Genomic DNA, 20,844 nt, shown 5'->3' with positions numbered 1-20,844 from the left:
ATTCCCACAAACAAGTAGGATGGTTCCTTTTTCTTCATATCCTTGGCCAGTATTTGTTGTGTTTCTTTTTGAGTTTCTTTTTGGGTATATATCTGAGAAAAAACAAAAACGTTAATTTAGAAAAATACAGTGCACCCCCATGTTCATAGCAGCGTTATTTACAGTTGCCAAGTTGTGGAAGCAACCTAAGTGTCCATCAATAGATGAGTGGATAAAAAGGACGTTGTATATATAGATAGATATACAGTGGAATACTACTCAGCCATAAAAAAAGGAGTGAAACTTTGTCATTTGCAGCATCATGGATGGACTTTGGAGGGCATTATCCTAAGTGAAATGAGTCATACAGAGAAATACAAATACTGTATGATATCACTTATAAATGGAATCTAAAAAGTACAACAAACTAGTGAATGTAACAAAGAACTAGTAGACTCACAAATGTAGAGAACAAAGTAGTGGTTAGGAAGAAACTAGGGAAGAGGGGTAAAGAGAGGAGTAGGTAGGAAAGGTAAAGGAAAGACTCAAAAAGTTAACAAAGTTTAATGGATGATTGTTAAATAAGCAAACTGATGGGCTCATCATCTTCAGTGTCAGCCGTAGGTAGGAAATTTTTTAAGAGGGTTATGAAATTATATGAAATCATGTGTCTGAAACTTGTGAAAATTACAAAGCACTATAGATTTAAAGAATCTTTCATGCAAAAAAAGGTTTAAAAAAGAAGATTGTGTAAATCAAAACTATAATAAGATATTGCCTCACACTGGTCAGATGGCCATCATCAAAAAAATCTACGAACAATAAATGCTGGAGAGGATATGGAGAAAAGAGAACCCTCTTGCAAAGTTGGTAGGAAAGTAATTTGATACGATCACTATAGAAGACAGTATGGAGATTCCTTACAAAACTAGGCATAAAACTACCATATGACCCAGCAATCTCACTGCTAAGCATATACCCTGAGGAAACCAAAATTGAAAAAGTCATATGTACCCCATTATTCATTGCAGCACCATTTACAATAGGTAGGATATGGAGCAACCTAGATGTCCATTGACAGATGAATGGATAAAGAAGCTGTGGTGTGTATTTACAATGGAATATTACTCAGCCATTAAAAAACACATTTGAGTCAGTTCTAATGAGGTGGATGAACCTAGAGCCTATTATACAGAGTTAAGTAAGTCAGAAAGAGAAAAACGAATGTCATATATTATCATATATATATATATATGGAATCTAGAAAGGTGGTACTGATGAACCTATTTGCAGGGAAGGAAAAGAAATGCAGACGTAGAGAACAGACTTATGGACATTGGGTGGGGTGGGAAAGGAGAGGGTGGGATGAAAGAAGAGAGTAACATGGAAACATATATTATACTACCATATGTAAAATAGATCAGTTCAGTTGCTCAGTCATTGCCGATTCTTTTTGACTCCATGGATAGCCAATAGGAATTTAAAATAGATAGCCAATGGGAATTAGCTATATGACTCAGAGAACTCAAATTGGGGCTCTGTAACAACCTAGAGTGGTGGGATGGGTGGGAGGTGGGAGGGAGGTTCAAGAAGGAGGGGGCATATGTATACCCATGCCTGATCCATATTGATGTATGGCAGAAGCCCAATACAATACTGTAAAGCAGTTGTTATTCATATTGATGTATGGCAGAAGCCCAATACAATACTGTAAAGCAGCTGTTATTCAATTAAAAATAAATAAATTTTAGAGAAGATTAAAGATTTGAAATAAATAGTGGATGTTTTGTAGAATGACTCCTTAGGAGAAAAGAGGGATATAGACTTCCATCCAAATGAAAACATTTAGCTTGAGGTATAATCAAGAACCACCCTTACAGCAGAAAGCAAAGAGGAACTAAAGAGGCTCTTGATGAAAATGAAAGAAGACAGTGAAAAAACTGTCTTATAACTCAACATGTGAAAAACTAAGACCATGGTGTCTGGTCCCATCACTTCACGGCGTATAGATGGAGAAAGAATAGAAACAGTGGGAGACTTTTTTTTCTTGGGCTCCAAAATCACTGCAGATGGTGACTGAAGCCAGGAAATTAAAAGATACTTGCTCCTTTAAGAAGAAAATTAAATCCTTGATCCATAGAAGAAAATCTATGACCAACATAAACAGCATATTAAAAAGCAGAAACATTACTTTGCCAACAAAGTTGCATATATAGTCAAAGCTGTGGGTTTTCCAGTAATCATGTATGGATATGAGAGTTGGACTGTAAAGAATGCTGAACGCTGAAGAACTGATGCTTTTGAACTGTGGTGTTGGAGAAGACTCTTGAGAGTCCCTTGGACAGCAAGGAGATCCAACCAGCTCATCCTCTGTTGTCCCCTTCTCCTCTTGCCCCCAATCCCTCCCAGCATCAGAGTCTTTTCCAATGAGTCAACTCTTTGCATGAGGTGGCCAAAGTACTGGAGTTTCAGCTTTAGCATCATTCCTTCCAAAAGAAATCCCAGGGCTGATCTCCTTCAGAATGGATTGGTTGGATCTCCTTGCTCACATGAAGCTAAATATAGCTGTTAAATTAATTAAAATTAAATATAATTGAAAATTCAGTTCCTTAGTCATATTAGCTACATTTAAAGTGCTTAATAGTGACTGCCGTATTGGACAGCACAAATATGGAACATTTCAATCATTGTAGAAAGTTCTATTGTAGAGGATATAAAAGGAAATAGAATAGATGACCAAAGGGTTTATGATCTGGATAATAGTGAAAGTTGCTGGTGGCGAAAAGATCCACTGGGGTTAATGAACTTTGAGATTCTAAGTGTTATTTAGGCATTAGATATTTCCTTACCAATTCCAACACAGAAACTGAAGGTGACCTTGCTATAGCCTGTTCCAAACAGTGTAATCCCTGATGTTAATCATTGTCTTTCTTTACCTTTATTTGTATCTCTTAGGTGTGGCCACCTGGATGGGGACTCTAAAGAAGTATCCCCTATTTTCACACAGTTCCTAGACTGTATCTGGCAATTAATGGAACAATTTCCATGTGCCTTTGAATTTAATGAAAATTTCCTGCTGGAAATTCATGACCATGTTTTCTCCTGCCAGTTTGGGAACTTCCTTGGAAACTGCCAGAAGGATCGAGATGATCTGAGGTGAATTCAGTTTGTGAGAAAACACTGAATAGGGAGAGAAGATCAGTATAAATTTACCAGTCACCCTGAATTTGGGACAGCAGTTCACAAAAGGGGAGGAGATGACAACTATAAAAATAATTTTTGAAGCATAAAACACTTGGAATTTTATTGGTATTCCTCAAAACCTCAGAATCTTTATCTGTGAAATAGGGTTAATAATATATAATTTTCAGATCTATCATGAGGAATCAATAAAGCAATGGATGTGCAAGGGTTTTATAAGGAATGAGTGTATGAGTAGTCATTAGCTACTGTCCTTTATCATTTGTGTCTAAGATCACTAAATAGCAGGTCATAGGCCAAGTCTGGCTTAACAGGTATATTCTGTTTCATCTGTAGAGTATTTTTTAAACTGTTAATTAGTAGTCAGTATTTGAGTATCATGATATTTCACATAAAATCCAGTTGTTTTAGGATTTTTTCCAAAATCAAAAAGCCATTGTGGCAAGATATTCTGCAAAATCAGGAACTCTGGCAGTACTGGACCTGCATTTTCTAATGGCAATAATCAGCTGGAGCTGAATAATAGACTGCTCCATTTGAATGAAGCAAGCTCACTCTTGTCTGCCACAATTCTCACTACTTTCTGTTGTTTATTCTCAGCTCACTTCGTATGTTACTTCCCCAGCTCCTATAGGCACTTGAATTGGTACCAGACTTAAACTCTAACATCCTCACAATGTATAAAATGTAAATAATTTTTGAAGTTGACAAGACAGAATTTCTGGGAATAGCATTCTCCTTGTTTTAGAGTGAGAGAAAAAGAACAGAGAGGCGAAGTGACTATCTCACAATCCACTCTTGTTTCAGAGTTGTTAGCTGAGTAGCAGTTAGCTCAAGTTCTCAGGCCCTGCTATGATATATCCTGGATAAGTCAGATGATATCTCTAATTCTGTTTTCTTGTCAACACTGAGAACAGTGGTGAACTTTGCTGCTTCAAAATCTGTAGTTACTTAGTAGCTTCTGTGCACATTTCTATTTCATTTTGCAACTAAAACTTTCTTACCCTCTTCCCAAATGCTTATAAACACATTTGTTCTGTCTCTGACCTGCTTTTCTAGCACTAAAATCAGAGATCTTTTCCATATACTTTTTCTCCACCCTCTTAAAATGAGGCTAATATATCCCCAACCCATTCCTCACACAAATCTGAATCTCCATGTAAAAGTATGAAAGTTGAAAATTTTAACATATGCTTTAATAGTTATTATATAAAACAAGCAGACATATCATTCATCCATGAAAGAAAAGACATGGATTCTAGGATCCGAGAGACCTGGGTTCAGATTTTGGCTTTGTCACCTACTAGCTGTGTGACTTTTGCAAATTAATTTTTGTCTCATTTTCTCATTATTATTTTGGGAATAAAATATCTCACAAGGTTTTATTATGAAATTTAATAGAGTATTTTAAGTAGAGTCTGGGACAGTGTTTGACACATAGTAAATACTTAACAAATACTATTTAAGTTACCTCTGTAAGATTTTTTTTTCTTTTATCAACCAACAACAAATAAGAAAGATGCATATACAGTTCCTTTGGCCTCATTGAAATGGTCTGAGGATTCTAAAAGTTATAAGACTACAATTTTTACGTCATATATCCCGTATCACTTCTCTTTGTTGTCCTCCTAGAGCTTTCTTTGACACTGTATGAGCAAATGAACTTCCCATGCATGGATACACAGCAGCTTTCATTGGGGACAATGAATTCCATGCTTTTTTGTGTTAACTAAGTCACTCCCCAGGGACTCAGCTAAGGGATAAGAAGAATCAGTCTTGTAATATAAATATCACAATCAGTGCTGCTCACCTAGACAACTCACAAATATTTGCTAATATAAATTGCTAAATTGTCTTTCACTGTCTTATACCTTCTGAGTGGAGGAGAAGCTGGCTTGAAATAAAATATAGAAAAGCCAGAAATTCACCTCTTGTCTGTTAATTTACCAGATTTTTAAAAGGAATTCTAGTATTTTTAAAAACTGGAAAGGTTATTCATAAAATCCAAGATTTGGAAGAGACCTTAAAGATCACATTATACAAATGAGAAAGTAGGCCCAGAAAGGGCTAGGGGCATCCCTAAGATTACATCACCAATCTGTGGCAGAGACAGAGTGTCTGCATATATACTCGGCACATGTGGTTCTTCAGTGTGGAACTCTTTCTAATCTCTTTAAAAATGGATAAGTTGAAGCCCAGATAATTTGTTACTCTATCATTCTTCATTACCATTTTTTTTTTTATTTTCCTTGTATCATATCCTAGCCTTCTGTCTTAGGTTACTTGTTAATAGAATTTAGATGATTGTCAAGTTCAGCAAATCTGTTGATGTTACCTGCTTGCTGCTTTTAATTTTTTGGCTTGTTTTTCTTTTCTTACAGAATATATGAGAAAACCCATTCAGTGTGGCCTTTCTTGGTTCAGAGGAAACCAGACTTCAGGAACCCTCTCTATAAAGGCTTCACTATGTATGGGGTACTCAATCCTAGTACTGTGCCCTACAACATTCAGTAAGTTCCTAAGCTGTTCATCCTTTCTTACAGCAAGCCCCAAGGCCTCAGCTTCTTTGCCTCTCCTTGTATAACTGACATCATCTCCATAACCCAAGCTATAGAGTAGGACATTCTCTCCCAGATTACCCATTCCTTGCTGCCTCTGAAAGCAAGACCACACTCCCATTGGTTTTCAGGGCTTTGTAGTTACTTGCTTAGGGAAATAAACAAGAAACAATTGTTTATTTATAATAGTACAACCAGTCAAGATGTAGGTTGTTTCATTCCTTTTAGTCTTTCCTTACGTATTTCTCTTCTTTCTTACCCCTTTCCCCCACAAAGAGAAGGAAAAACAGAGAAAGAGAATGTGCTGATATAGTTTGTTCTACTTTCCCCACAAAGTGTTAAGTACAGGGTGCCATGCTCACTGACCACAATTCAATGAGTACAAGACAGAACTGAATGCATTTATTAAGTCTAATGGTTTATTTTGTATATTCTGTAGGATTTTATATGTGTAAGATTATGTCATTTCTGAATAGATATTGTTTTAATTATTCCTTTTCAATTTGGATGCCTTTTATTTTCTTGCCTTATGTAGAACTTCCAGTGCTGAATAGAAGTAGTGAAAGCAAGCATTCTTATACTGTTCCTTATCTTAGGGGGAAGTCTTTCAGTCTTTCTCCATTGAGTATGTTATAGTTTTGTTTTATTTTACAAATGACCTTTATCATGTTTAGGACATTCTGTTCTGTTCCTAGTTTGTTGAGTGTTTTTATGATGAAAGTATTTTAGATTATATCAAATGTTTTTTTCTGAATCATGTTGAGATGCAAATGATTATATGTTATTTTCTCCTTAATTTTATTTTTTGTTTGTTTTTGTTTGGCCACACTACATGGCTTGAGGGATCTCTGTTCCCTGACCAGGGATTGAACCCAGGCCATAGTAGTGAAAGCTCAGAATCCAGGGCATTAGGCCATCAGAGAACTCCCTCTTGTTAATTTTGTTAATGTGGTCTGTAGCGCTGATTGATTTTCAGATTTTGAACCAACTATGCTTTCATAGGGTAAATCCCACGTGGTCATGGTATATAATCCTCTTAATATGCTGCTGCATTTGGTTTCCTAGCATATTGTTGAGGATTTTTGCATCTATATTCATAAAGCATATTAATCTACAATTTTCTTATAATGTCCTGGTCTGGCTTTGGTATCAAGGTTATAGTGACCATATAGAATGAGCTGAGAGTGTTCCATACTCTTCAACATTTGGAATAGTTTTAAAAGAATTATTGTTAATTATTCAGTGTTTAGTAGAAGTCACTAGTGAAGCCATCTGGTCCTGAATTTTTCTTTATTGGGAATTTTTTGATTACTGAATCAAAAACTGTTATAGGTCTGTTCAAAGTTTTTATTTCTTGAGTCATTTTTAGAAGTTTGTATGTTTCTAAAAATTTGTCCATTTCATCTAATTTGTTGGCATGCAATTGTTCATGACTTTCTCTAGTATTTTTCTTTATTTCTAGAAGTTCAATAATAACATCCCTAACTTAATTTATGATTTTAGTAATATGAGACTTTCCTCTTTTATTTCTTAAGGTCAAAATACCTTCGTTTAATGTCAAAAGCATCTTGTACATAAACTGGATAATACATATTAAATGATGCATTTCTGTTACTTTTAGGGGTTTGAGGGGCATTTTTCCAGTTTTATTGTGATATAATTGACATGTAACATCATGTAAGTTTAAGGTATATAGTGCGATGATCTGATACATGTAAATATTGTGAAATGCTCACCACAACAAGATCAGTTAGCACATCCTCTACTCATACAGTTACCATTTTGCTGTTTGCTGTTATGGCGAGAACATTAATGCTCTACAATCATGGAGCAAAATATGGAATGATTAACAAATTTGCCTGTTATTATTTTACACCTGTCATGCTAATCCCTGTATTATTCCAATTGTATTATATATGCTGCAAAAATGAGCACCCTCTCATTGTTTTTAATCAGTTTAACTTAACATTTTATTGAATTTATTAATGTTTTCAAAGAACCAACTTTAGTTTTGTTGATATTCATTTATCTCTGTTTTAATCTTTATTATTTCTTCCCTTATGCTAACTTTGGGTTTAATTTGCCCTCCCTTTTTAGCTTCATAAGATGTAAGATTAAGTGGTTCTTTTTAATGAATGTACTTACAGTTATAAATTTCCTTTTTAGCAGTTCTTTCTCTAGTATTTTGGTATATTGTATTTTTGTTTGTATCAATCCCAAAGTGCTTTTTAATTTGAATTTCAGATAGTTCAGTTCAGTTGCTCAGTCATGTCCGACTCTTTGTGACGCCGTGGACTGCAGCACACCAGGCCTCCCTGTCCATCACCAACTCCCAGAGTTTACTCAAACTCAGATAAAGAAACAATAATTTGCCTAAAAAGCTTAGATCCTTTAATGCACTTAAAGACAGTTCTAAAATGTAAGAAACAATGAATTGGGGCATTCAAGGCACAGCCTTTCTCTCCTCCCTTAGTGTCATCTTCACCCAGGTGAGACTCCCTGAACATCCATTTTCCCATGCAGGTTCCAGGATGCAGTTAGTTAAATCACTCTATTTCATAAAAATATACAGAATAGATTCCAAGGAAGGGGATATGTGAGTTGAAGGGAATGTGTATTTAATTTGTTATGGGTAATGCCAGATTGAGGCTGACCCTCTTGTGGAGTAGAAGCACTGCTTCTCCCTTTCTCTCTGCAGGCAGAGCTTGACTTCCCAGCCCAATCCCTCTGTCTACTTTCTTCAAGAAACAGCTCTGCCTTTTTCCTGACCATTTTCGTCAACAATGTAAGGTTCCAACCAGTGCTGTGATGAGCTATATTGGAGCCTGTTGCAATGGGCCTATATATGTGCTTACCATCTCCTACTACCCTGTTCTCTGTATCTATGTGTTTATCTTTTTTATTTGTTCTTCTTTTTATTCCACATGTGAGTGAAATAATATTTGTCTTTCTCCATCTGACTTATTTCACTTAATAAATATAAAATCCTTAATATCCATCCATGTTGTCACTAACGGCAAGATTTTGCCTTTTTATGGTTGAGTAGTATCCTGTTGTATATATGTGTATTGTGTGTGTATTTGTGTGTATATATATATACATATTTCTTTTCTTTTCTTTATCCATCCATCAATGAGCACTTGGGTTGTTTTATGCCTAGGCTATTGTAAATAAATCTGCAACATACATAGGGGTGGTGGGTATCTTTTCAAACTATTATTTTTGCATTCTTCATATGAATACCCAAAAGTAGAATAGCTGGAAAATATGGTATTTTTTTCTTAACTTTTTGAGGTATCTCCATACTGTTTTCCATAGTGGATACATCAAATTACATTCCAATCATCAGTGCACAAGTGTTCACTTTTCTCTATATCTTTTCCAACATTTGTTTCCTGCCTTTGATACTAGCCATTCTGATGGGTATGAGATGATATATGGGGTTTTGATGTGCATTTCCCTAATAATTAGTGATGTTGAACTTCTTTTCATGTGCCTGTTGGCTATCTGTATGTCTTCTTTGGAAAAATGTCTGTTCAGATCCTGTGCCCATTTTTTTAAAAAATCAAGTTGTTTATTTTGTTGTTGCTGAGTTATATGAGTTCTTTATATATTTTACATATTAACCCCATATCATATATTTGAAAATGACTTGTCCCATTTGGTAGGTTGTCCTTTCATTTTGCTGATGGTTTCCTTTACTATACAGAAGCTTTTTAGTTTGATGTAGTCCCATTTGTTTATTATATTTTTTATTTTACTTTAAAATACTTATTGGTTTTGCTTTTGTTTTCCTTGCCTGAGGAGAAAGATATTGCTAAGACCAACATCAAAGAATACTGCCTATGTTTTCTTCTAGGGGTTTTATAGTTTCAGGTCTTATACTCCAGGATTTGATCCATTTTAAGTTGAATTTTGTGTCTGTGATGGGATAGTGGTCTAGTTTCTTTTTTTTTTTCCACATGTGGATTGTCCAGTTTTCCTAATGCCATTTATTGAGGAGACTACCTTTCTCCATAGTATGTTTTTTGCTCTTTTATCATAAATTAATTGTCCATATGTGCATGAGGTTATTTTTGTGCCCTCAATTCTGTTTCATTGTTCTATGTATCTTTTTTCTGCCAATGCTGTGATGTTTCTGATACTGTAGCTTTGTGGTATGCTTTGAAATCGGGAGGGAAGTACTTTCACTTTGTTCTTTTTCCTCAGAATTTATTTTGCTATTTAAGTGAAAAGTGAAAGTGTTAGTCGCTCATTTGTATCTGACTCTTTGTGACCCCTTGGGCTGCAGCCAACCGGACTCTTGTCTCCATAGAATTCTACAGGCAAGAATACTGGTGTGGGTAGCCATAGCCTTCTCTGGGAATCTTCCCAACCCAGGGATTGAGCCTGGGTCTCCTGTATTGTAGGCAGATTCTTTACCATCTGAGCCACCAGAGAAGCCCAGGATGCACATAGATTTTAGGATGTTTTGTTCTATTTCTGATGAACAAATGTCATCAGGATTTTGATAGGGATTGAATTGAATCAGTAGATTGATTTGGTAATATGAACATTTTAGTAATGTTAATTCTAATCCACAGCCATGGAATGTCTTTCCATTTCTTTGTGTTTTGTTAAGTTTCTTTCAACAGTGTCATAGATTTTAGCAAACTGGTCATTCACTTCCTTAGTTAAATTTATCCCTAGGTATTGTTTCTGTTGTGATTGTAAAGAAGATTATTTTCTTTTTAATTTCTCTTTCTGCTTGTCTGTTGTTAAGGTATAGAAACTCAAAAGATTTTGCATATGAATTTTGTACCCTGCAACTTTATTAATTTACTATTTCTAATAGGTTTTTTTGATGGAGGCATTAGGGTTTTCTATATATAAAATCATGTCATCCACAAATAGTTACAGTTTTAGTTCTTATTTTCCAATTTGGATCCATTTTATTTCTTTTTCTTTTATAGTTGTTCTGACTAGGACTTCTCATGTTGAATAAGACTGGCAAGAGTGGGCATCCTTGTCTTGTTCCTAATCTTAGGGGTATAGCTTTCAGTTTTTCTTTGTTGGATATGATGTTAGCTATGGGCTTGTCATATATGACTTTTATAATGTTGAGGTACATTTACTCTATGCCCATTTTATTGAGAGTTTTTATCATAGTGACTGTTGAATATTATAAAATGCCTTTTGTGCACCTATTGAGATGATTATACAATTTTTATTCTTAATTTTGTTGATGTGGTGTATCTCATTGGTTGATTTGTGAATGTTGAACCATCCTTGCATTCCTGGAATAAATCCCAATTGGTCGCATTTTATCCTTTTAATGTATTGTTGTGTATGTTTTGTTAATATTTTTGCTGACAACTTTTGTGTCTATGTTCATTAGAGATACTGACCTATACAATTTTTTTTTTTTTTGCTTTACTCTTGTTTGGTTTCGGTATTAGGTAATATTGAGCTCATAAAATGTGTTAGCAAGCATTCCCTCCTCTTCAATTTGACAAGGGTGAACATTAACTCAACTTTTAATGTTGGGTAAAATTCACCTGTGAAGGGATCTGATTCTCGATTTTTTTTTTCCTTAGGGTGAGTTTTTTGATTACTGCTTCAGTCTCTTTACTAGTGATCGGTCTATTCATATTTTCCATTTATTCATTATTCACTCTTGGACAGCTGTATAATTCTAAAAATTTATCTGCTTTTAAGTTATCTAATTTGTTGCTGTATAGCTGTTCACAGCATTGTCTTATAATGATTTTTATTTCTGTGGTATCCATTGTAATTTCTTCTCTTTTATTTTTTATTTTATTTAGCTGAGCCTTCTATATTTTTTCCTCTTAATGAGTTAAGCTAAATGTTGGTCAATTTTGTTTATCTTTTCAAAAAACCTGCTCCTAGTTTCATTCATATTTTTCTATTATCTGTTTTATCTCTATTTCCTCTATTTCTGCTCTGGTCTTTATTATTTCCTCCCTTCCATTAACTCTGAGCTTTGTTTGTTGTTCATTTTATAGTTCTTTTAGGTTTATGGTTATGTTGTTTATTGAGATTTTTCTTGTATCCTGATGTAGGCCTGAATTGCTATAAACTTCCCTCCTCATACTGCTTTTGCTGCCTCCCATAAATACTAGTATGTCAGGTTTTCATTTTCATTTGTCTTCAGGTATGTTTTAATTTTGGAGCTTCTCAGGTGGTGCTAGTGGTAAAGAACCCACCTGCCAATGTAAGAGACATAAGAAACATGGATTCATTCCCTGAGTTGGGAAGATCCTCTGGAGGAGAGCCTGGCAACCTACTCCAGTATTCTTGCCTGGAGAATCCCATGGACTGGCAGGCTACAGTCCACAGGGTCACCAAGAATCAGACACGACTGAAGCAACTTAGCGCACACACACACACACACACACACACACACACATGTTTTTATTTCATCTTTAATTTCTTCATTGACCCAAGAGTTGTTTAGTAGCGTATTTTTTAGTCTCTAAGTAGTTCTGATTTTTTCCAGCTTATTTCCTGTAGCTGATTTCTTTTGTATATGTGATCAGAAAAAAAGACTTGATGTGATTTCAGCCTTCTGAAATTTATTGAGACTTTTTGTGTATGTGTCCTAGCATAGGATCTATCACTAAGAATGTTCCATGTCCACTTGATAAGAATGTATATTCTGCTGTATTTTTAAGAACTAGTCAGTACCAACCTATCAAATCTATGTGCTCTAATGTTTTCTTTAAGGCTGCTGTTTCCTTGAAGACTTTCTGCCTGGATAATTTGTCCGTTGATATAACAGGGTGTTAACATGTGCTACACTTACTGTGTTGCTTTTAATGTGCCCCTTTAATTCTGTTAATAATTCCTTTATATATATTTGTCACTCCTTAACATGGTTCATGTATATTAATAATTTTTATATCTTCTTGAAGAATTGTACCCTTTATCATTTATAATGTCCATCTTTGTCTCTTGTTAATTTTTTTGGCATAGTCTGTCTGTCTGATATGGTATGCCAACATCTACTTTTTTTTTTTTTGACTGCCATTTGCTTCACTTTGAGTCTGTGTTTGTCTTTAGAGCTGAGATAAGTCTCCAAGAAGCAGTATATAGTTGAGTCTTGTTTTTTTCCTTTATTTATCCAGCCACTCTGTATCTTTTGATTGCTAAATTCAACCAGTTTTTATTTAGAATGATTATTGCTATCGAGAACTCAGTACTGCCATGTAAACTTTTGTTTCTGGTTGATCTATGTCTCTATTGTTTCTTTTTCCTTGTGTTTCTATCTGCTATTTTAATTTAGTGGCTTTCTATGATGTCTTTCTCAGTTACCTCTTTCTTGTTTCATGCTGTACTTTAGATTTGTGTATGGCAGTTACCATAAAGTTTATACAAAGAATCTCTTAAAGTAGTTTTTACCTTTTGAAAACACCTTTCCTTAATTTTTATAAACTACAAAGATTATACAAAGTATCTCTTAAAGTAGGTTTTTTTCTTCCGATAATCTTATCTTAATTTTTCTAAACAGTTTCCATCTGTTTTCTCTTTCCTTTATATATTTCTGTTGTCTCAAATTATCCCTTTTTATGTTGTCAGTTTGTTACTAAGTGGAAGTAACTATAGTTACTTTTGCTTTTTTTTGATTTAAATTTTATAATTAAGTTTTAAACAACCTATTCTAATATACATTTGTCATTTTCTGATTCTGTTTATCACCTTATTCAACATTTTCTGTACCTTTGACTTTTTCTGTCTGGTAGAGGAGCTCCTTTTAAACATTTCTTGTAAGGCAGTCCTAGTGCTGATGAATTTCCTCAGCTTTGTTATTTGGGGAAAACCTTCAAACCTTCATCTTTCATATGTAATATCTTTGCCGAATAAAGTATTCTTGGGTTACAGTTTTTAATCTTTCAGTATTTTTAGGATGTCATTCCATTCCCTCCTGGCTGGCAGAGAAATCTGATAGAATAATGGAGGTTCTTTTGTAGAAACAGTTCAGTTCAGTTCAGTTGCCCAGTTGTGTCCGACCCTTTGTGACCCCATGAATCGCAGCACGCCAGGCCTCCCTGTCCATCACCAACTCCCAGAGTTCACTCAGACTCACGTCCATCGAGTCAGTGATGCCATCCAGCCATCTCATCCTCTGTCGTCCCTTTCTCCTCCTGCCCCCAATCCCTCCCAGCATCAGAGTCTTTTCCAATGAGTCAGTTCTTCGCATGAGGTGGCCAAAGTACTGGAGTTTCAGCTTTAGCATCATTCCTTCTGAAGAAATCCCTGGGCTGATCTCCTTCAGATGGACTGGTTGGATCTCCTTGCAGTCCAAGGGAATCTCAAGAGTCTTCTCCAACACCACAGTTCAAAAGCATCAATTCTTTGGCGCTCAGCCTTCTTCACAGTCTGAATCTCACATCCATACATTACCACTGGAAAAACCATACCCTTGACTAGATGGACCTTAGTCGGCAAAGTAATGTCTCTGCTTTTGAATATGCTGTCTAGATTGGTCATAAATTTTCTTCCAAGGAGTAAGCATCTTTTAATTTCATGGCTTCAGTCACCATCTTCAGTGATTTTGGAGCCCCAAAAAATAAAGTCTGACACTGTTTACACTGTTTCCCCATCTATTTCCCATGACGTGATGGGACTAGATGCCATGATCTTCGTTTTCTGAATGTTGAGCTTTAAGCCAACTTTTTCACTCTCCTCTTTCACTTTCATCAAGAGATCTTTTAGTTCCTCTTCACTTTCTGCCATAAGTGTGATGTCATCTTGCATATCTGAGGTTATTGATATTTCTCCTGGCAATCTTGATTCCAGCTTGTGTTTCTTCCAGTACAGCGTTTCTCATGATGTACTCTGCATAGAAGTTAAATAAACAGGATGACAATATACAGCCTTAACGTACTCCTTTTCCTATTTGGAACCAGTCTGTTGTGCCATGTCCAGTTCTAACTGTTGCTTCCTGACCTGCATACAGATTTCTCAAGAGGCAGGTCAGGTGATCTGGTATTCCCATCTCTCTCAGAATTTTCCACACAGTCAAAGGCTTTAGCATAGTCAGTAAAGCAGACATAGATGTTTTTCTGGAACCCTCTTGCTTTTTCAATGATCCAGAGGATGTTGGCAATTTGATCTCTGGTTCCTCTGCTTTTTCTAAAACCAGCTTGAACATCAGGAAGTTCATGGTTCACGTATTGCTGAAGCCTGGCTTGGAAAATTTTGATCATTACTTTACTAGCATGTGAGATGAGTGCAATTGTGTGGTAGTCTGAGCATTCTTTGGCATTGCCTTTCCATCTATTTTTCCTCTGGCTGCCTTTGAAATTTTTTCTTGGTCATTAATTTTTGACAGTTTTAATATAATATTTCTTGGATAAGGTCTTTATTAATCAATGTAATTAGCTAATTAGCTATTCTCTTGGTTTCATGGACATGCATATCTAGTATTATGTATTTTGGATATTAACTCATTACCATTCATATCATTTGAAATGTTTTCTCCTATTCAGTGAGTTGTCTTTTTGTTTTGTCAATTGATCCCTTTGCTGTGCAAAGGCTTTTAAGTTTTATTAGGCCCTATTTGCATATTTTGCTTTTATTTCCTTTGCTTCAAGAGACAATTCAAAAAAAACACTGCTATTATTTATTTCAAAAAGTATTCTTCCTGTGTTTTCTTCTAAGAGTTTTTTTGCTTTGTAGGCTTACATGAGGACTTTAATCGATCTAGAGTATATTTTTATATACGGTGTTAAAGAATATTCTAATTTCATTGTCTTACATGTAGCAGTCCAGTTTTACCAGCATCATTTATGGAAGAGACTATCTTTTCTATGTTGTATATTCCTGCTTCCTTTGTGATAGGTTAATTGACCATAGTTGCATGGCTTCATTATTGGACTTCTCTTCTGTTCTGTTGACCTGTGTATCTGTCTTTGTGCCAGTACCATACTGTTTTGATTTGCATTGTATTCAGTAGTATAATTTGGTGTCAGGGAACATGATCCTTCCTGCTCTGTTCTTCTTTGCAAAGATTGTTTTACCTATTTTTGGTTTCTCTTTCTTCCATAGAACCGTTAAAATGTTTGTTCTAGTTCTATTAAAAATTCTCCTTTTGTGACAGGGATTGCATTGACTCTGTAGATTTCTTTGGGATGTATGGTTATTTCAATAATAATAACTTTTCCAATCTGTATACTGAGTTATATAGCCTATATACCAACTTTGATGAAAGTTTTTAACATGAATCAAAACTGAATCTTGCCAAAAGCTTTTTCTACATCTGTGATGTTGATCACCTGGTTTTTATTCTTTTTGTTAATGTGATATATCACATTGATTGATTTGCAGACATCAAAAAATCTTTCCATCCCCAAGATAATCCCATTTGATCATGTGTGTGATTTTTTAAATGTATTGTTGGATAAGCTTTTCTAATATTTTGTTGAGGATTCTGGCATCTATGTTCATCGATGATATTGGCTTTTTTTGTGTTGTCTTGTCTGCATTTTTTGTATCAGGATGATGCTGGCCTTATAGACTGAGGCCAGAAGCATTCCTTTCTCAGCAGTGTTTTGGAATAATTTAAAAAGATATGTTAACTCTTTTCTAAATGTTTGGTAGAATTCACCCATTCGGCTGTATAGTTCTTTGGTTTCAGTTTCCAGTTTTATAGTTTATATTTCAGTTCCAGGTTATAGTTTCCAGTCTTATTGAGAGTATTTTTATTATTAATTCGATTACATTACTGATAATTGGTCTGTTCATACTACTTATTCCTGGTTCAGTATTAGGAGATAGTACATGTCTAGGAATTTTTCCTTTTCTTCTAAGTTGTCCATTTTATTAGTGTGTAATTGTTCATGGTAGACTGTTAAGATCCTTTGTATTTGTCTGATGTCAGTTGCAAATTCTTTTTTCTCATTTCTGATTTTATTTATTTTGGGCCTTTCTCTTTTTTTCATGATGAATCTGGCTAAAGATTTATGAGTTTTATTTATCTTTTCAAGCACCATCTCTTATTTGATTTTTCTTTTAGTCTCTATATCATTTATTTCTGCCCTGATATTTATGATTTCTTTCCTTCTACCAACTTTGGGTTTTGTTTGCACGTTTTTTATAGTTCCTTTAGGTGTAAAGTTAGATTATTTGAATGTATTATTGTTTGCTGAGGTCAGCTTGAGAGTCCCTTAGACTGCAAGGAGATCCAACCAGTCCATTCTGAAGGAGATCAACCCTGGGATTTCTTTGGAAGGAATGATGCTAAATTGAAGCTCCAGTACTTTGGCCACCTCATGCAAAGAGTTGACTCATTGGAAAAGACTCTGATGCTGGGAGGGATTGGGGGCAGGAGCAGAAGGGGACGACAGAGGATGAGATGGCTGGATGGCATCACGGAGTCGATGGACGTGAGTCTGAGTGAACTCCGGGAGATGGTGATGGACAGGGAGGTCTGGTGTGCTGCAATTCATGGGGTCGCAAAGAGTCGGACACGACTGAGCGACTGAACTGAACTGAACTGAACTGAGGTCAGCTTGTTTCACTACAATGTCCCTGTTAGAACTGCAGTTGCTGTGTCTCATTGATTATGGACCATTGTGTTTTTGTTTTTATTTGTCTCCTGGTATTTTTTTAATTCCCCTTTGAGTTCTTCAGTGATGCATTGGTTGTTTAGTAACATATGTTTAGCCTCCATGTGTTCTTTTTTCAAGTATTTTTCAGTTGCTAGTCTCACAACTTTGTGCTTGGAAAAGATGCTTGATAAGTTTTCAAATTGTGTCAATTTACTGATGCTTCAATTGTGGATTAGTATGAGATCTACCCTTAGAATGTTCCATGTGACATTAAAAAATGTGTATTGTGTTGCTTTGGCTTGGACCATTTTATATAACATATATATAGCAAGTCCATTTGGTCTAATGTGTCATTTAAGGCCAGAGTTTTCTAGTTGCTTTTCTTCTTGAATGACCTTTCCATTGATATTAGTGAGGTATTATCAGTTCAGTTCAGTAACTCAATCGTGTCCAGCTCCTTGAGACCCCATGGACTGCAGCACACCAGGCTTCCCTGTCCATCACCAAACCTGGAGCTTACTCAAACTCATGTCCATCGGGTTGGTGATGCCATTCAACCATCTCATCCTCTGTTGTGTCCTTCTACTCACACCTTCAATCTTTTCCAACATCAAGGTCTTTTCCAGTGAGTCATTTCTTCACACCAGGTGGCCAAAGTATCAGAATTTTAGCTTCAGCACCAGTCCTTCCAATGAATATTCAGCACTGATTTCCTTTAGAATTGACTGGTTTGATCTCCTTGCAGGCCAAGGGCCTCTCAAGAGTCTTCTCCAACACCACAGTTCAAAAGCATCAATTCTTTGGCACTCAGCTTTCTTCACAGTCCAACTCTCACGTCCATACCTGATGAGTAGAAAAACCATAGTTTCGACCAGTTGAAACTTTGTTGGCAATGTAATGTCTCTACTTTTTAATTTGCTGTCTAGGTTGGTCACAGGTTTTCTTCCCAGGAGCAAGCGTCTTTTATGTTCATGGCTGCAGTCACCATCTGCAGTGATTTTAGTGCCCCCCCCCCAAAAAAAAGTCTCTCACTCTTTCCTTTGTTTCTTCATCATGCCATGATCTTAGTTTTCTAAATGTTGAAATTTAAGCCAACTTTTTCACTCTCCTCTTTCCCTTTCATCAAGAGGCTCTTTATTTCTTCAATTTGTGCCATAAGGGTAGTGTCATTTGCATATCTGAAGTTATTGATCATTCTCCTGGCCGTCTTAATTCCAGCTTGTGCTTTATCCATCCTGGAATTTTGCATGATGTACTCTGCATATAAGTTAAATAAGCAGGGTGACAGTCTTTACTTTATTTCATTCTTTTTTTTTTTCCTTTTTCTGTTCAGGAAAACTAATTTTCACTACTCTTTCATCCAGCTCACTGATCTGTTCCTCTCTTTCTTTTAGTCCTCTATTGATTTCTTCTATTGTACTTTCTTTTCAGTTACAGTATTTCTTATTTCCAGTTGTTATTTATATATTCATACTCTTTGTTAAAATTTCTGACTTCCTACTTTGTGGATCCATTCTTCTCCTGGGTACGTTGATCATCTTTTAGATCACTATCCTGAACTCTTTGTCAGGTAAATTGCCTATTTCCACTTTGCTATGTTCTTTTAGTGTTTTATTTTGTTCCTTTGTTTGGAACATGTTCCTCTGTTACCTCGTTTTTCCTAAGTTGCTGGTTTTTTTTCAATGTACCTAGCATGTTGATTATGTTCCAAGCCTTAAAGAAGTGGCCTTAAGTAAGTCTGAGGTACCCCACATCCAAGGTAAGAGAAACCCAAGTAAGATGGTAGGTGTTGTAAGAGCCATCAGGAGGCAGACACACAAACCATAATCACAGAAAACTAGTCAATCTAATCACATAGACCACAGCCTTGTCTGACTCAGTGAAATTAAGCCGTGCCATATGGGGCACCCCAAAATGGGCAGGTCATGGTGGAGAGGTCTGACAGAATGTGGTCCACTGGAGAAGGGAATGGCAAACCACTCAGTATTCTTGCCTTGAGAACCCCATGAACAGTATGAAAAGTCAAAATGATAGGATACTTAAAGAGGAACTCCCCAGGTTGGTAGATGCTGAATATGCTACTGGAGATTAGTGGAGAAATAACTCTAGAAAGAATGAAGAGATGGAGCCAAAGCAAAAACAATACCCAGCTGTGTATGTGACTGGTGATAGAAGCAAGGTTCGATGCTGTAAAGAGCACTATTGCACAGGAACCTGGAATGATAGGTCCATGAATCAAGGCAAATTGGAAGTAGTCAAACAAGAGATGGCAAGAGTGAATGTCGACATTCTAGGAATCAGCAAACTAAAATGGACTAGAATGGGTGAATTTAACTCAGATGACCATTATATCTACTACTGCAGGCAGGAATCCCTTAGAAGAAATGGACTAGCCATCATGGTCAACAAAAGAGTCCAAAATGCAGTACTTGGATGCAATCTCAAAAATGACAGAATGATCTCTGTTAATTTCCAAGGCAAACCATTCAAAATCACAGAATCCAAGTCTATGCCCCAACCAGTAACGCTGAAGAAGCTGAAGTTGAACAGTTCTATGAAGACATACAAGACCTTTTAGAACTAACACCCAAAAAAGATGTCCTTTTCATTATAGGGGACTGGAATGCAAAAGTAGGAAGTCAAGAAACACTTAGGGTAACAGGCAAATTTGCCCTTGGAATATGGAATGAAGCAGGGCAAAGGCTAATAGAGTTTTGCCAAGAGAAGGCACTGCTCATAGCAAACACCCTCTTCCAACAACGCAAGAGAAGACTCTACACACGGACATCACCAGATGGTCAACACTGAAATTAGATTGATTTTATTCTTTGCAGCCAAAGATGGAGAAGCTCTATACGGTCACCAAAAACAAGACTGGGAGCTGACTGTGGCTCAGGTCATGAAGTCCTTATTGCCAACTTCAGACTTAAATTGAAGAAAGTAGGGAAAACCACTAGACCATTCAGGTGTGACCTAAATCAAATCCCTTATGATTATACAGTGGAACTAAGAAATAGTTTTAAGGGACTAGATCTGATAGATAGAGTGCCTGAACTATGGAAGGAAGTTCGTGACATTGTACAGGAGACAGGGATCAAGACCATCCCCATGGAAAAGAAATGCAAAAAAGCAAAATGTCTGTCTGGGGAAGCCTTACAAAAATATCTGTGAAAAGAAGAAAAGTGAATAGCAAAGAAGAAAATGAAAGATATTAGCATCTGAATGCAGATTTCCAAAGAATAGCAAGAAGAGATAAGAAAGCCTTCCTCAGTGATCAGTGCAAAGAAATAGAGGAAAACAACAGAATGGGAAAGACTAGAGATCTCTTCAAGAAAATGAGAGATACCAAGGGAACATTTCATGCAAAGATGGGCTCGATAAAGGACAGAAATGGTGTGGACCTAACAGAAGCAGAAGATATTAAGAAGAGGTGGCAAGAATACACAGAAGAACTGTACAAAGAAGATCTTCACACCAAGATAATCACGATGGTGTGATCACTCACCTAGAGCCAGACATCCTGGAATGTGAAGTCCAGTGGGCCTTAGAAAACA

The 20,844-nt window shown here is 36.0% G+C and overlaps 1 protein-coding gene across 6 annotated transcripts in view; it reads left to right on the top strand.

Annotated features, from left to right (window-relative positions):
* The window catches only part of MTMR8 (myotubularin related protein 8), a 242,315-nt gene that overhangs the window by 73,173 nt on the left and 148,298 nt on the right, over window positions 1–20,844 (top strand). For 4 of the 6 annotated variants that reach the window (XM_060407418.1, XM_060407422.1, XM_012106577.5 and 1 more), the window contains exons 11-12: window positions 2,935–3,135; window positions 5,562–5,690. In XM_060407418.1, coding sequence (XP_060263401.1) covers window positions 2,935–3,135; window positions 5,562–5,690 — 330 coding nt within the window. The remainder of the gene's footprint in view (window positions 1–2,934; window positions 3,136–5,561; window positions 5,691–20,844) is intronic. The other 2 variants (XM_060407420.1, XM_060407421.1) reach the window with 1 other exon arrangement.

This window comes from Ovis aries, chromosome X, assembly GCF_016772045.2.
Source record: "Ovis aries strain OAR_USU_Benz2616 breed Rambouillet chromosome X, ARS-UI_Ramb_v3.0, whole genome shotgun sequence".
NCBI lineage: Eukaryota > Metazoa > Chordata > Mammalia > Artiodactyla > Bovidae > Ovis > Ovis aries.
This window is presented reverse-complemented; position numbering and strand designations above follow the sequence as displayed.